Genomic DNA, 15847 nt, shown 5'->3' with positions numbered 1-15847 from the left:
TGATAAGCTTGCAAAATATAATTTTAAAAAGGCGTTCTAAAAGCATGATTTTGTATATTTTTTAATTACTTCGAAAAAAAATATACACGAAGAATATTGTCTAAAAGGTTACTCAACTTTGTATATTACTATATTATCAATTGGAATATCCATGTTTACAAAATTCTACCGATCTCGGTGAATTATAAATATCAGAGAAACGAAATATAAGATTTGGTATTTAAAGAGAACAAAGAAAAATAACGCATAAATATAGTAATCGCACAAAACAAACAGAATATGTATTCATAAGTTAAACACACGTGACTTGATACATAAAATGGTTTTTACCGTGTTTGGCATGCATTTGCTCCACAGCGTGTCGCTGGGAGGACTTCGCCGAAGGTTCTTCTCCTTCTAGCGCGATTTCGTTTGATATTAACCGACGTCGGATGAGAAACGAATCGGCATAGCGTTCGACTTCTCGAGCGGTACCCCGTACCCTTCTCGAATGACACCGAGGAGATACTAAACACTTCAGACTCCGCTTGTCTCTTTGCCTGTTCCCCCGTTCGGTTCGGCGTGTGCCGACGCAACGGGAACGCGGATATTAATCGGGATCGGTAAGAAGCAAGGCCGCGCGACAATGCCGATCGGCAAATAGCACCCGGACACCTAGTGGAAACGCGCCTTTACCTAGAGATGGTCTGTTCAGTTGTTTAGTTCGTCACGGAATGCGGTGTTATCTACACGGTCGGTTCGATGGACGCTGTCGCGTTATGTTCGTGGGGTCGACTGAAATACGCGGCTGTGCGTAAAAGTGTGCGGCGGTGTCGTGCCGGCCGGGCAATTCGGGGAGGAGATATCGCGCGGTATCTCTTTCTGGCGTTCAGCTCGGGATCCTTATCGTGAGTCGGAAGATGTTTAACTTTATGAAGAAGGCGACGGAGAAGGACGACAAGGAGAAGAGGAAGCGCGAGAAAAAGGAGCGGAAGGATGTCAAGAAACGCGACCGAAGTAGTATGTCCGCGGAAGAGTTACTGCGATTGGACGAAGTACGTACTTTTTATTTCATTATGATTCTCATTCTCGGTCTCATCCTCATCCTTATCCTCATTCTCATCCCACATTTTCATCCTCATTTTCATATATCCATTTTCACGTTCATTTCACGACATTCGTCGATTTATTTATCGCCAAACTAGAATATGTTTAATTATTTGCCTTGCCGCCCCCCCCCCCGTTTTTCTTATTAGTTGTTCTGTGATTAGAAACAATAAATGGGTCACCTTGAAATCACCGACAATGTTTACATCGAACACGATTTCAGCGACACCGTAACTCGCCGACCATCGTTTATTATATCGACACGCTGAAATCATCGACTTATTGTTCACGTCGACGCTCGTTCCACCGAAAAAAAAATGTTATAATCGACGCTTCGTGTTTATCTTATTATTAAAATGAAATAAATCTGCGAAGTTTGGAGGAGTAATGTGCTTGTATTAGTTCTTTAAAAGACGCGACGTTCGCGAATTCTTCGGTGCGTTATGAAATACGATATTCTCGATGTGTTTCTCCTCTTATAGATACAAGGAGAGACGGCGCCCGCTTTTGATAAGATTTTGCACAGTGGTAAAGCTCGTTTATGGGAGATTTAACCCTTTGCACTCGAAGGCGTTTTAACTCTAAATCTAAAATAATTTGTCTGGCTTACAATTAAGTTTTACTGTTAAGAATTTTTCTAATCTAAATTTTGTTAGTATAAAAATTATTTTGAGTCTTGATAGAATAATATTAATGGTGTCTCAGAGTCAACAGTCGAGTGCAAAGGGTTAATATTAAAGTTTTTAGTAACAAAGCCAGAAATAAGCCGTTGCGCCGCGTTTAAGTCCAGCGTAGTCAGCAAAATAAAATACGCAAGGAGTGGGGATAGATGACGCATGCGCCACCTGAGTATCTGATAATCACGTGGTGGGTCTATCGGGTGATATTATAATTTTGAACAGAGGTTATACGTTGCGTTGCGATTTAGTTCGGAATTATATCGTCCACGCGGTAGAAGCGCCACGCTAGTGTTCGCGACTCGCGCGTATACGCCCCTTACCCCCACTCCTCGCGTAACTTATTTTCGTGTACACGCCTTAAAAAGTGCTCACAAGTGGTGAGCGAGTAGTATAGCTGGAATATAGCTTTTTCTCATTCACTCCATCACTCGTAAGCCACTTTTTTCTGATATTTAAAATTTCTCTTTCAATATCGATTTACTTTTTTTCCTCCAATGGGCTTTTAGTGTTGAAAATATACCAACATCCATTGGTTGGAGGAAGTGCGTTGCATTTGGCGGCAATGCTATTAGCACTGTTTGGTGTGCATGGCAAAATTCACGTGAGGGGCGAAACGTGACCATTTAAAAATAATATGACTGGCATTTGAATTTGATTTTTAATTAGCCATGACCAAAATGGTAAAAAAAGATATACTGTTGTCTAATTTTTATCTGATTTGACGTAAAATTCTTCTGGATGTATCGTATAAATAGAACTGCTACTCTCTTGTAATTAAATACAATCAGTGTTGGAGCCAATTGTTCTCCAGCATTACCGTTGATCGAAACAGTGATATTCTATTTTTCATAATTATTAATAACGTTATAAACAATTTTGCATCCCTTCCTTGCTAGCATTTCATTTTCTTTTGGATTTAGCATTACAGTGTTTCATTTTTATTATGAATCCTGGTGCTGTCAATATTAAAAAGATTTTCTTTTTTTTAAATAATCGTCGATGTCTTGAAATCATCTTCGAACAGAATTTTCTAAAATTAATGCTCTGTTTAGTATTTGATGTCGTCAATACCTGTAATATTTGATGTCATTAGTGAATTCATTTGGTATATTTAAATTTTTAATTTGCAATAATACATTATTTATTCGATGTTTTTTGCTGATTGGACATTCAAAACGTGACATGTCTACATATACTCTACTCAACAATTCTGTTGCCATTTTCGGAGGGCAGTATTGTTGGTGGTCCACGTTTATCACTCGCATGCAAATTCTCGGATTTGTCGTGCGGCGTTGACCTTGAATCTTCGTATTTTTTTGACTGCCGTATTTATTGGAATTCCTGGCTTTACGTCCTTCGAGGCTTCGTCATACTTTCTCTTAGAAGATCCCCTCATTTCTCTTGCCGCAAAGATTTTGACTAGACTGAAATATACCGCCTTAGATTAGGGTTGGACGAGATCTTTTTTGCTTCTGAAACTTGGGAACTTTGAACTAATTGTATATTAACCCAGACAATATAAAGGACAAAAATTATCTTATCCTATTAAGGAAAACATTAAGGACAAATTATTGCTACATAACGCAGCGTGAGAGGAGTCGTAGCGCAAAGGGTTAAAATAATAATAGATTGTAATAATATGGAAAAAATAAGACTTCCAGTATTTCTACTTTATATAACAAAATTCATTCTATGCATATGAAATTCAGCCTCACGACTCATAAAACATTTACACACTTTCAACAGTTTTTTGTAAATCTAAGCTTTGACGATAACTATAAAAATAATTTTTGAACGTGTTACAACAATTTCAATGGCGCCGCAAAAGCATCACTCGAGTGCAAAGGGTTAATCGAGTATTATACCGAGTTCGACCGTCAACCGACTTGCACTTACATTTTTCCGAATTTAGGTTTTTGCTTACTTATAAAACTCGAGCGTACCTCCCCCCTCCCCGTTATCCATCTATTTCTGTCATGCTCACATGCTCCTTTTTCCTTGTCCGAATTCATACCAGATTTAAAAACCAGACATCCTTACCAACGACCATCCCCTTGTTTCGTTTCCAACTTTCACTTTTCCTTCCAACTTTGAAACTATGTTCCGCGACAATACTATAAGACTTGTCTATTCCTTTCCTCTCGAAATACAGTTTTTAATTACTTTTGCAGTTCGCACGGCTGAGTCGTATTGTTGGAGAACAAATCTTTTGTTTCGCTATATCGTGTATTTTAATGACATTTGAATGACTGTCCATCGATTGTTTTTACACAGGTATAATCTTCGTCCACTTTGGATATCTATATGCTGCGAATGAACTTATGAACAAAAATTAGTTCAGAACAGAGAGTTGAAGGTTATGTTAATGTTAAATTCTTTTGATACTGTAGCCGCGACCGAGGTGATTTTAGAATGGTACTATACCAGATTATCAATGATTGTGAAATAACAGAAATAATTTAGGGTCGCTGGATTTATTTAACTATATAAATTGTTTTTGTTCACGTTTGCACCGTTGTGCGACGCAATCGAAGCTTGAATTACTTCTTTATTGGAATTATCTCTGTTTGGTAGAAATTAGAATTTCATTTATTTAGCTAGCTAGATGTTTCATGGCCATTAGGATTTTTCTTCGAATAATTCTTACCATTTTCCAAATATTTATTAAAAAAAGCAGCGACTCCTTCCTAATATTGTAAAAATTTCCATTATTGTACACTTCCCATCTTTTAATTAATTTACAACATGATTAATTTTTATAATCATGTTAACGCCAATTGAATTTAATCTCTATCCTCGTGGCATTTTAATCTATTGCGCTCGCACTATTGCTTTTTACGTATTATACGATTAATATTAACGACCTTGCCCAATGTCCTCGCGTCGCGTACTACTCACGTTGCCCGTTTAGTAGAAACTGGCTATCATAGTTTTGCATAGACCGCGTGACTCACGAAAGCCAAGATCATGCTACCAATTCCGTCAACTAATTGGTCGAACGTGGGTGATTGTAATTAAAAAATTAAAAGTGAATTGTAATGTACAAGGCGGATTGTATTTAACAACCACGGAACAATTTATTTTAACTTGCATCCACAAATGTACATCGCATTTGCAATATTTTTCCAAAAGCAAAAACGTAAGCTTACGTTTACAGTTTCGCGCGTTTCGTCGCCCCGAAATTGCGAAATATTATATTGTTTATTCGAATAAACAATAACGTGCTCTGCGCGTAAGAAGAATGTTTTCTTCTTCTCAGAACGCTTCTTATAGTATTGTCGCGGAGTGTATACTAAGGCAGACACATTTTCAGTGCAACAGACCGTTAACATCGTTTCACCAATCAAGGCATTTTTGTTGCAGAACGTTCGAGTGCACGTTTCCCTTCGGGTTTCCAACACTGTATAAAAAGCTAAATCCTTTCGACAAACTGAATAGTAAAATCGAATCAGTGCTATCCTCGCGAGCTGCGATATCGCTTGTTACAGTGTACAAATAAATGTTATCCAGTGATCCGTTGTTATACATCGAGTGATCCTATTATTTTATTAAGTTAAGCGAAATCTCAATGATCGACGTCTCCGCAAAGACTGGCATAATGTCGGACAATAGCAGCCGGAAAAAGTACAAACACCTAACGGTGCTGCAACGGTTGGACATAGTGAAGAGACTTCGAGAGAACGTGTCACCGAAAAGTTTGGCCGAGGAGTTCGGCGTCACCGTTCACACGGTATACAATATCAAAAGAAACGCCGCCAGCCTCCTGCAGGACGTGGCGAATAAACACCATCTACACCACAAAACCAAGAAAATCAAAGGTCCTGTATTAAGGGAACTAGACGACAAATTGTACCATTGGTTCACCGAGGAAAGCGCGACGGGCAACGCGATTAGCGACAAACATTTGCAGCGGATAGCCGAGGAGATAAACACGAGTTGCGGCGGGCCGTCGACGTTCGTCTGCAACAGGGCATGGGTATGGCGGTTCAAAAAACGCCACGGTATACACACGGCGCAATCTGGCGGCGAGATCGCCGACGCGGATTTCGAGGAGGCGGATCGATTCTCCGCGGCTTTCTGGAAACGCGTCGAGAACGAGAATTTAAGTTTATCGAATGTTTACAACATGGACGAAACCGGGCTCATGTGGAAGAGCCTGCCACGGAAAAGCCTCGTCCCTTCCACCGCGGAAACGATGCAGGATGAAACGAAAAGGGAACGCGTCACAATTGGTTTTTGCGCCAATGTAACGGGCACGCACAAATTACTTCCGCTTTTAGCGCGCGACCGTAAAAAGCCGAAAACAATGAGCAACGCCGAAGCGTTGAATGCGACGCGAGGGGCACGAAAAAGCCCGCGGACGAACAGAATGATTTTCCGGGACTGGTACGAGAACAACTTCAAGCCGGCGGTGAGAGCGCGGCATTCGAGGACCGGAGAGGTTGGTAAAGTGCTTCTTTTGGTGGATAATTGCAGCGCGCATATTTTGCCAGCCGACGCGGCGAAAGACGACCGCTTCGAGTTGATGTATCTGCCGCGCGATGCTGCGTCCGCCGTTCAACCAATGAACCAGGGTGTCATCGACGAAGTCAAGTTACGGTTTAGAATGAAGTTGGCGGAGAAATTGTTGGAGTATCCCGGTGGGCTGACGCAATTCGACGAACAGTATAATCTGAGAGACTCTATGGACATTTTGAACACCTGTTGGGAGCAGGTGACCGAGCAGAGTATACGCAGCTCGTGGAAACACGTGCTAGGAGATAACAGCGACGTAGACATGGAAACTGGACTTAATTTTGGAAATTCTTCTGTAGCGAGGATATTGCAAAATTGTTCGGAGACAAGTGTTAGCCAGAACGAAGTGGAGGAATGGCTCGCGTGGTGTCAGAGGGAAGAGGAACAGATTTGGGGGGAAAAGGGGGCAGATGAAACTGAAGACGATGAGGGCGAAGAAGAAGAAGAAGAATTAGGAAAAAAAGAAGATTTAGAAAATAAAGAGGACGAAGTAGAAAAAGAAGAACAACTAGGAGAAGAGGAGAATGCAACGGCATTTCAAGACGAAGCGGTGGCGAAAGCCCTAGACATTATCGTGCAATGGTCGAAACAATTTGACCTTTCCCTGCAGTTGCATGCCAACGTGTTGAAAGCCTTCTTTTATGAAACTAAGAAGAACCGATAATGTCAATGTTGTATACAAAGTGTGTTCGTAAAGACTCTTAAGAAATATAATTTAATCGGAATCGAGGAAATAAAACTGTAACCTCCTCGATCAAAGTACATTCGATTCGCATCGTGTTTGGACTGATTTTAATCCGAAGAATCTCGACTACGGCGCCACAATCGTGAAGGTAAGGCGACAATCACCGGAAATGAAATTTTCTTTAATGCATGTCTGTTTTATTTGCTGGTAAAAAACGTCGAACCTTAACGCGTCGATATTTCGATCGTCGCTTAGAATATTTGACAATTGTGCGGTTAAAATGACGCGTGCCAATTGAACGTATTGTATTTAGGTTGCGTTTGTGGTTTAACCCTTTCGCTCCGACGTGCATATATACGCCCATATATATACATATATACTTTTATTTTTAATATTTATTATCATATTATATAACATATATATTATATATAATATATATTTGTTTAAATAACATTTAAAAAAATAAATTATGATTATGAACTTTTTTATTTTAGAAAGTAAAGTGATATTACCAAATATAATAGATATTATTTAAAAATTTAGAGAACAGAAACGACTTCTACTTCGTAGCATTCGCTCCGTAGCGAAAGGGTTAATAGTTGGCGTAATTTACGGTTATAAGACCTATGAGAATCGGCTCAGTACGGTCGAATATATCTTGGAATCGAAGACATTAACATTCGAATTAGAAACCGCAGAACAGCTAAATCGAGGAAAAATGCATTACTGCAACCGATGCACAATAGAATTGTCGCGTTTATTTCAGGAAGTATTTCTCCGTACTTACTCCACCGCATTACTTGTACTACTTCGCTATGATTGTAGCAGAACCTGTAACGTTAGCTCTGCTTTTAATCGCTTGATGGGCTTCCTCGGGCCGACGGCATTTTTACGGTACAAGTAGGTCGATTCTTGTCGGTATATTTTCCTTTCAGACTTTCCAATTGTAATGGCTTTTCATTGTTAATCTGTGAAATAGACAGAATTGCGACAATTATCTCTTTGCCGCATTTGAACGAGTCAGACTGGAGATTTGTATTAACCCTTTGCACTCGAGGCCGTTTTAAGTCTAGATCTAAAACAGCTATTTTAACCAGCTGCGCTTCCATTTTATATAATTTAGTACAATTTAATTAAAAATTATTTTGAAAATGGTACAACAATTTCCATTGGCTCCTCAGAGGCGACACTCGAGTGCAAAGGGTTAATATCCTGTTAAGTCTGACTTCTCATTGGCCAATGTATTTTTTTGTTAATAACTCGTTAGCGATGCCTCGTAGAAAATTTTTGCAAAGGAGGAAGTTGCTTGAAATGACCTCAGGTGGATATACTGTATATCTCTCAGCTTCTTGGCAAGCAGATCTATAGGGAGTGTTTCTGCGAGGACTAGGGATGCGGAGACCACGTGGTGGCAGGAAGCCATCCGCACTGTTTCACGCTGCTGTGACTCGGTCATTGGCCTCCTGTATTTATCGATGATCATCGTGTTCACCTATATCTCTGCCCCATAAGAAGCACGAATTGGGCGGCGAATATTAGGAGCCATCTTTGAAAAATTAATCAAGAAGCGAAATGCCACTATATTTACATTTTTATTGAATATACATTATTGTACAACAGTAAACATGACGTTGTTGAATATATCTCGGATTTTCTATTCGGACGATATGTTAACCTATTCAACCAACTTCTCTTGTAATTAACAATATTATATATTTACGCAATATAATCCGTATTGTTATACCACACTGTGTACGATACATTTATTTAGTTATTTTTACATTTATTATTATTATTACAGTTATAATTATATTAGTAATTTTTATTATTATTATTATTATTATTATTATTGTCGTAGAATCGAACCGTTTATTTCATCATAGTACCCTACGGATTAAACGTTTCCATGTATTAATCAGGACTTGTGCAAGCGATGTGCTAATCACCGGATAAATGTTTTTATCACAGTCAATTATCATTTGTCATCCTCAACGCCTCTCGAGGCTAGCGAGATTAGTAAGACCAGCGAGATTAGCGAAACAAGTCGTAGGTGCGGTTACAGATAAATATCTATTATATTGCCGATAATACGATAATATTGATAACATCGTTAAGATAAATGCAAGCTGCGAAGCTTACATGATCGAGCAAAGTAAACTGTGATGAATTTATTATTTAATCAAATGTGCTGCACAAACAGCATATTACAGGCGGATAACAGTAAAAATGTCAAACAAAAAAGCGTCAGAGAAAATTGTCGAACAATGATAAATAACAAATGAGAAATGCGATAATTAAGTATTTTTATTCGACGAGTATGGTATGAATAAAAGAAGTATTTTTATTGAACGAATTTCGTATTAATAAAAAAAGGGTTTTTATTCGACGAGTATCATATGAATAATAAAAAGTATTTTTAATAATAATAAATGAGAAATATGCATTCTGTTTATATCCTGGTTTGGAGCTTAGTTCAACATTTGCTCTCATTTTACAAATCATTTGCAAGCGAATATTTGCTAATCGTAAATTCGCGTACTGCGAGTAAATGCGAATAATTGATATGTTAAATTTAATAAAAATAATTGATAGATTTTTAGAATTTTGGGGATTTCTTCGAGTTTGTATTTCAAAAATCAATTCACCAAACACGAAACATCAGTCATCTCCCATCTCTCAAAACACCGCTAAATAATTCGTAACAACGAATGCTTTTTCTGCTTGCAGGTACGAAGGTCATTGAAAATACCGGGACGACGGAAGGAGAAGGAGAAGTTGCCGAGTGGTATCACCGCGGACTATAGTGCGTCGTTTTTCGCGTACTTGGACCGGGATCTGTTAGAAAATTCTCAGAACACGTCGAACTCTGGGCAAGGTGCGCGTGTCAATAACAATTCGGCGAACAGGACGCCGGACGGTTTGATACAGAGTGACTCGTCGGAAACGTCGTTGACGTCGTTGACGATCACCACGCTGTCGTCGGCGACGTCCGTGAACGCGATCGGCCAGCTGGTGAAAAATCTGCCGCCGTTGCCGCCGAAACCGCCGAAACGCGGTATCCTGAAGGGGTCGCGTTTGGGCGCCGGCAACGCGTCGAATGCCCACGCGGAGGAGAACTCGTTGTCGAATGGCGACGAGACCAATTATCAGGAACCGAACAACGTGTTAGCGAGGAACACGTTACAGAACGAAGTGATCGCCTATCAGAACGTACCCACGCATTTGCACGGTTTAGGGACTGGTTTAAATAAAGAAGATATTTGCAGCGAGGAGGAAACGTTAAATTGTACGAACTCGTGGCAAATTTCACCCCAACGGTCTGTTCAGTATAATCAGCAACAGCAGCAGCAGCAACAGGAACAACAACAGCAGTACAATCACCATCATTATCATCATCCCCAACATCACCAGGGCGACACGAAGCTTTTACAGGTTAGCGATGTATTATGTTATACAATTATACGTATTACAATTAATAATTATTTATCAGGGGTGATTTTATTTACTCTTGCCAAGTCGACTCCTTCATCGTTAAAAATATTTAATTGCAAAAATAAATATTGCACGTTCGAAATTAAAACTAAACTATGGTTTCTCTATTCTATCGCAGGTGGTAACCAGTGCTAGTCCGTCGGCGGATTCCTTGACGGACACGACGAACTCGAGTTTCGCCACGCCGCCCTTCAGTCTATCGCCGATCGGCGAATCCCAAGGTTTCGTAAGATGGCGGTCGACGGTATCCTTTGAGGAACACGGCGTCGAGCTGCAGCTACCCGAAATCGTGCCGTTGGAATTGCCCGAACCCCGAGGCCTAACCATCTATCGGCAACCACCGCCGCGAAACGATTTCGGATTTTCGTTGCGCCGTGCTGTTGTCGTTGAACGGGCCGCCGGGGGTGGAACGCAGATGAGATCGGTGATTTTTGCCGAACCCGGTTCGCTGGTACAACACAACAACGACACCGGCTTATTACCCGGTGACAGATTAATCGAGGTCAATGGAATCAACGTTGATGATAAATCACGCGAAGAAATTATCGATCTCATCAAGCGGTCTGCGAACAGCGTTGTGGTAAAGGTGAGCCCGGCGAATCAAATTATCCTTTGTATTCAGGGTCCGCTTGGGTTTTCATTAACAAGCGACGCGATTTTTAATTCTATAATTATAATCGACTTCGGCATTAAAATGATCTTTTCTTTGGATAGAAAATCAAATTAAGATACTTTATTATGTTGCCATGATACATTTGTATGTTCTCTTTTATTTAAAGAGAGTTTTCTGAAAATATGATGGATTCTTGTTAACACATATTCGTCCATAAATAATCAACAGCCAAATGATGAAAATTCGTCGCTTGTGTAGTTTCAGAATATAATTGATTCGTGTTCTTTTAATTCTAAATAAATTAAATTCTAGTTTTTACTAATAAATGCTATTGACATCTTGGACAAGTGCTATTGTATAATTCTATGTGCACAGGTGCAGCCGGTCGCAGAACTGTCAGAATTATCGAGACGAGGTGACAACGAAGGGCAGCAGGTTGAGCTTGCTGCTGCGAATATTCGTAGCGGTACGCTTCAACGATCCGGTAGCCTACGACTTCAAGATAGCATGGTGAATATTTTTATCATATTTTTTAAACCAATTTAACGTGGTTTAAATTGCTTCGTTTATTTTAGTCCTCGTACAACCCCCACCTTCTCTGTATTGTATATTTTTTTATAATAGAATCTTGCATTAGAAGTAATAAAAATAACATATATATTGTTACGTAGTTAACGTAAATGCTGTAACAATTTTTTAAATACTTCCGACAGGCCGACAAGAAAATGCCCCGTATCAAAATTGGTCAATTATATCAATTTATATTGCAATACGCAAAATTTGAGAAAAAATATTTTATTGCTAAAAAATATAGTCGTTTCCACTTGCTTAAATGCCATGGTATATTTGCTATTTACGTACTATATATTTATATATTATTCTATATTAATACACGTATATATACATACTATATTTGCTAAGTCGCATTACTGCGTTCATATTTTCGAATTAACGACGTAACCTCAATCGTACATATTGACAGTAGTATAACATTACGTTTTAGAAGCTTGCAGTTCATAGACGATCAAAGTACAGAAGATATTCCGCAGTATACCGTGTACCACAACACCGACCGTTAACGTATTAATCAAAGTAATAATAATTAATTCGTGCGATAGAGTTCCCCCGACATGGCAGACGTTCAACTGTTTGAAAATTGTATTTTACCGATATTGTACCGGCACAAGTGTCGAACCTTTCTTTTAAATTGCGATCACGAACCTCGGCCGTTATGTGTCCTTACGGATTCATTACGGATGCACGTAGCGAGGAACGGTTATGTTGGGAATATGTTATAGCAGTAGTAGACAGTATACTGTTAAATACCGCCGTTCGACAAGCGTTAGCTCTCTCGTTAAATGTTACGTGTTGTATTTATTCGTTCGCTTGCTATTCGACAAACAGGCACGGTCCGAAGAGCATTTGGCGCAGGAACAGGCATGGCTGAACTACGAAAAAATTTGGTTGTTGCACCGAGGCGGTTTCACTCTCGCCACGAGGTACGGCTCGGCGGATCCGGATACGGGAAAGTTGAGGATTCGGTTGGCTACTTCCGGCGAGGAACTTCTTGTCGACGAAGAGGATGTGGAGAAGGTATTAATAAACGCGGGCGGTAGCGACGCTTTGTCGGTGTCGTTCACTGAAACTGTCGTTAGCGGTTTAGAACTGATATGACGGTTCCGTTGTCTTTCATGTTTGCTGGCTGCCTTTATTTTCACGCCATTTATCTCTCTCTTTTTCTCTCGATATTTTCTTGTTAAAAACTATAGTCGCTTTCACTTCCTCAAATGCCGTGGTATGTTACTTATGTACCATATATTTATATACTATATTTGTTAATTCGCATTAAAAAAGGACAGAGATGTCTGCAATTATAAAAGCGAGCCGCGAGACTCGCGTCTGATCTTCCAAAATTGTCCATTTTCGATTCCAAGCTGAGGAACAATGTAGGAGAATTTAAATTCATAATTAAGAGTAATGAAATACCGATAGAAAGATATATTCGCACCACTATTTATTTTTCTATATTTTCAAAATTACACCGAAATAAAATTAATAATCTATTTCGTCTATTTCAGGCAAATCCGCCGCAGTTCGACAAAGCTGAAGAGCTCTCCCGACTGCGGTTTCTTAACGAGTCCTCTGTTCTTCACACACTGAGGCAACGTTACGCTAGTAATTTAATACATACTTACGCGGGTGATAGTATGATCATCATTAATCCAGTGGCACCATTAGCAATTTACTCGGAGAAGGTAATTGGCTTTTATTTATCATGGTATTGTCCGTATACGAGACGATGACACAGACAAATCGTATCTGCTATATACGGATCATACCTAAGAGTAGGGTCTCGTCCCATCCTATTGTTGACGTCTGCGCAATCTTCCCGTGGACGGACAATATGTACTTATATAAATTATACGATCAACGTCGTCGCATTTCATGAATTCTTATGCTAAGCATTGTCATCGAATATATCACGAAGCATTTATGATATCGTCGATTGTAGATCATACGATGCATTTTAAACGAACTTCAGTCGATTGAAATGTATAACATGACGCAGTGAGGTTGGACTGAGCTTATAATTTATGTTCATAATTTATTAAACAGAACATTAAACATTTTTGAATTACATAACGATATAATCTATATAAAGTAGCATAAAAAAATCTTTGTGGAATTGTACATTTATTTAAACACGCGATTCTTGCATATTTCGCACGATTTTCCAAATATATTATTTTAATAATAATTATCAATGATTTTCTTCTAAGGTGGCGCTTATGTTCAGAGGATGTAAGAGCGAAGATGTGCCTCCTCATGTTTACGCGATGGCGCAAGCAGCTTACAGAGGAATGTTAGCAACACGAAGAGATCATTCCTTAGTCTTCCTTGGCCGTAGCGGATCAGGCAAAACTACGAACTTTAAGCATGCTCTTCATTATCTTGTGCTGGCTGCTGGTACAGTTAACAAAGTAAATAAATGTCTTAACATTTTTACGTATATCTTACGAGCGTTTACGCTTACAATGATTTTATATTACAAACAATGTTCAACAGTTACTATATTTTTAAAGATCCTGACTGTTGAGAAACTCAACGCGGTTTTCACTGTCCTAGAAGCATTTGGGAATTGCAAGACATACATGAACTCAAATGCGACACGATTCACGCAACTATTTAGTTTAGATTTTGATCAGTCGGGGCAGATTGCGTCCGCTTCTTTACAGGTAATATAATATATTTATCTTTTTTAATTTTCAATCATATGAAGTAGTTCCTAGAATTCTCTATAGTCTATATTTTTCGAAATGCACGAATTTGTTGACCTAAATTGGTTTTCTTTGTGTTCACAAGGTGCTACTATTAGAGAAGTCGAGGATAGGTAAACGAGCAAATGGAGATCCAACCTTTCACGCAATATACCGCTTGCTGGCAGGCGCTGAGGGTGTCTTGAGAAGGGAATTGCATCTTACAAATTTAGTCGCGGAAAATAATTCGTTCATCACGCCGCTGCAGAAGCACGAAGACAAGCAACGCGCCATGGTGGAGTTTAATCGGATCGTGGCCGCCTTTAGGACTCTTGGTATATCAGAAACCGATGAAAAAGCGATTTGGCTAGTACTCACTGGTATATATCACCTGAGTTGCGCGGGTGCCGTCAAAGTCGGTACTAGTTCTCAAAGTCGTTGGCAGTTTGCGAGAGTAGAATGCGCGGAGAAAGCAGCCACATTGTTGGGCACCTCAGTCGAGGAATTGAGTAGAGTAGTGTTCTCGTGGAACGGAGGCGGTGGTACACCCAACACACCGAGGCCAACATTGCGAACACCAAGTCCGACAGAGCAAAGCAAGGACATAACCGGACTCGACGCTCTCGAAGGACTTCTCATCGGGCTTTATTCCGAAGTGTTTCACTGCATCGCAGCTCATATTAATAAGTACGATCATGTGTTTAGAACATGTCCTCTCCTATAACCGCACGAGTCGGGCTAGTTAACTAATCGAAGAATATAAAATCATTTTCATAATTTTTTTATTAATTCACAGATCCATATCATCGTCCGTGCACACGGTTGCATCTCTATTGCTGTGCGATTCGCCGGGCTTTCAAAATCCTGCTACCTGCGGGAGACAAACTGGAGCTTGTTTCGAAGATCTATGCCATAATTATTTGCAAGAACGTTTGCAGTTACTGTTTCATCATACAGCATTGATAGCTCCGAGAGACAGGTGCCAAATTTCATCAAGTAATTCTACATTGTATCTAATTGTAAATCTAGGAGAGCCTCGGGCAATTTTAAAAATCTAAACCTTACGTTGAGGAGCCTGTCTGAAAAGATACAATTTTTAACCTTCAGAGTGTTTTGAGCTTTAACTAATAATTATACAGTTCTAACATACATAATAGAATTTAGTTCACGAAAATTTATAAATTTAGGTACATCCAAGAAGGAATTGATGTAGATTACGAAGACGACTACGATGAAAATGGAATTGGATCTCCGCAAGGTTTAATTTCATTATTGGATCGTGGAAGTTCCCAAAGCGCAACAATGTTGCGAACTAGCCAAAATGATCTTAGCGGAGGTAGACAGATGGAACGTAAGGGCCTTTTGTGGTTACTAGACGAAGAAGCAGTGTGTCCCGGTGGAAGCGACGAAACTTTTTTAGATCGACTGTTCTCTCATTATGGTGATCGTGGTATGTATCTACGTTGTCTGCAATGCCATCTTGTAACAAGTGCTAAAATTTTCATTAAATTGTTTAACT

The 15847-nt window shown here is 39.5% G+C and overlaps 1 protein-coding gene across 5 annotated transcripts in view; it reads left to right on the top strand.

The window, feature by feature from the left end:
• Positions 1–15847, top strand: part of LOC144473294 (unconventional myosin-XVIIIa) — a 47504-nt gene that overhangs the window by 3118 nt on the left and 28539 nt on the right. For 2 of the 5 annotated variants that reach the window (XM_078187049.1, XM_078187050.1), the window contains exons 2-12: positions 695–1034; positions 9694–10398; positions 10577–11044; positions 11447–11581; positions 12476–12664; positions 13150–13326; positions 13852–14052; positions 14155–14307; positions 14435–15015; positions 15125–15307; positions 15516–15778. In XM_078187049.1, coding sequence (XP_078043175.1) covers positions 900–1034; positions 9694–10398; positions 10577–11044; positions 11447–11581; positions 12476–12664; positions 13150–13326; positions 13852–14052; positions 14155–14307; positions 14435–15015; positions 15125–15307; positions 15516–15778 — 3190 coding nt within the window. In that variant the 5' untranslated portion in view covers positions 695–899. Of the gene's footprint in view, positions 1–679; positions 1035–9693; positions 10399–10576; positions 11045–11446; positions 11582–12475; positions 12665–13149; positions 13327–13851; positions 14053–14137; positions 14308–14434; positions 15016–15124; positions 15308–15515; positions 15779–15847 lie in introns of those variants that run through there. The other 3 variants (XM_078187053.1, XM_078187052.1, XM_078187054.1) reach the window with 3 other exon arrangements.

The sequence above is a fragment of the Augochlora pura genome, chromosome 7 (genome assembly GCF_028453695.1).
Source record: "Augochlora pura isolate Apur16 chromosome 7, APUR_v2.2.1, whole genome shotgun sequence".
In the NCBI taxonomy this organism is placed as follows: domain Eukaryota; kingdom Metazoa; phylum Arthropoda; class Insecta; order Hymenoptera; family Halictidae; genus Augochlora; species Augochlora pura.
This window is presented reverse-complemented; position numbering and strand designations above follow the sequence as displayed.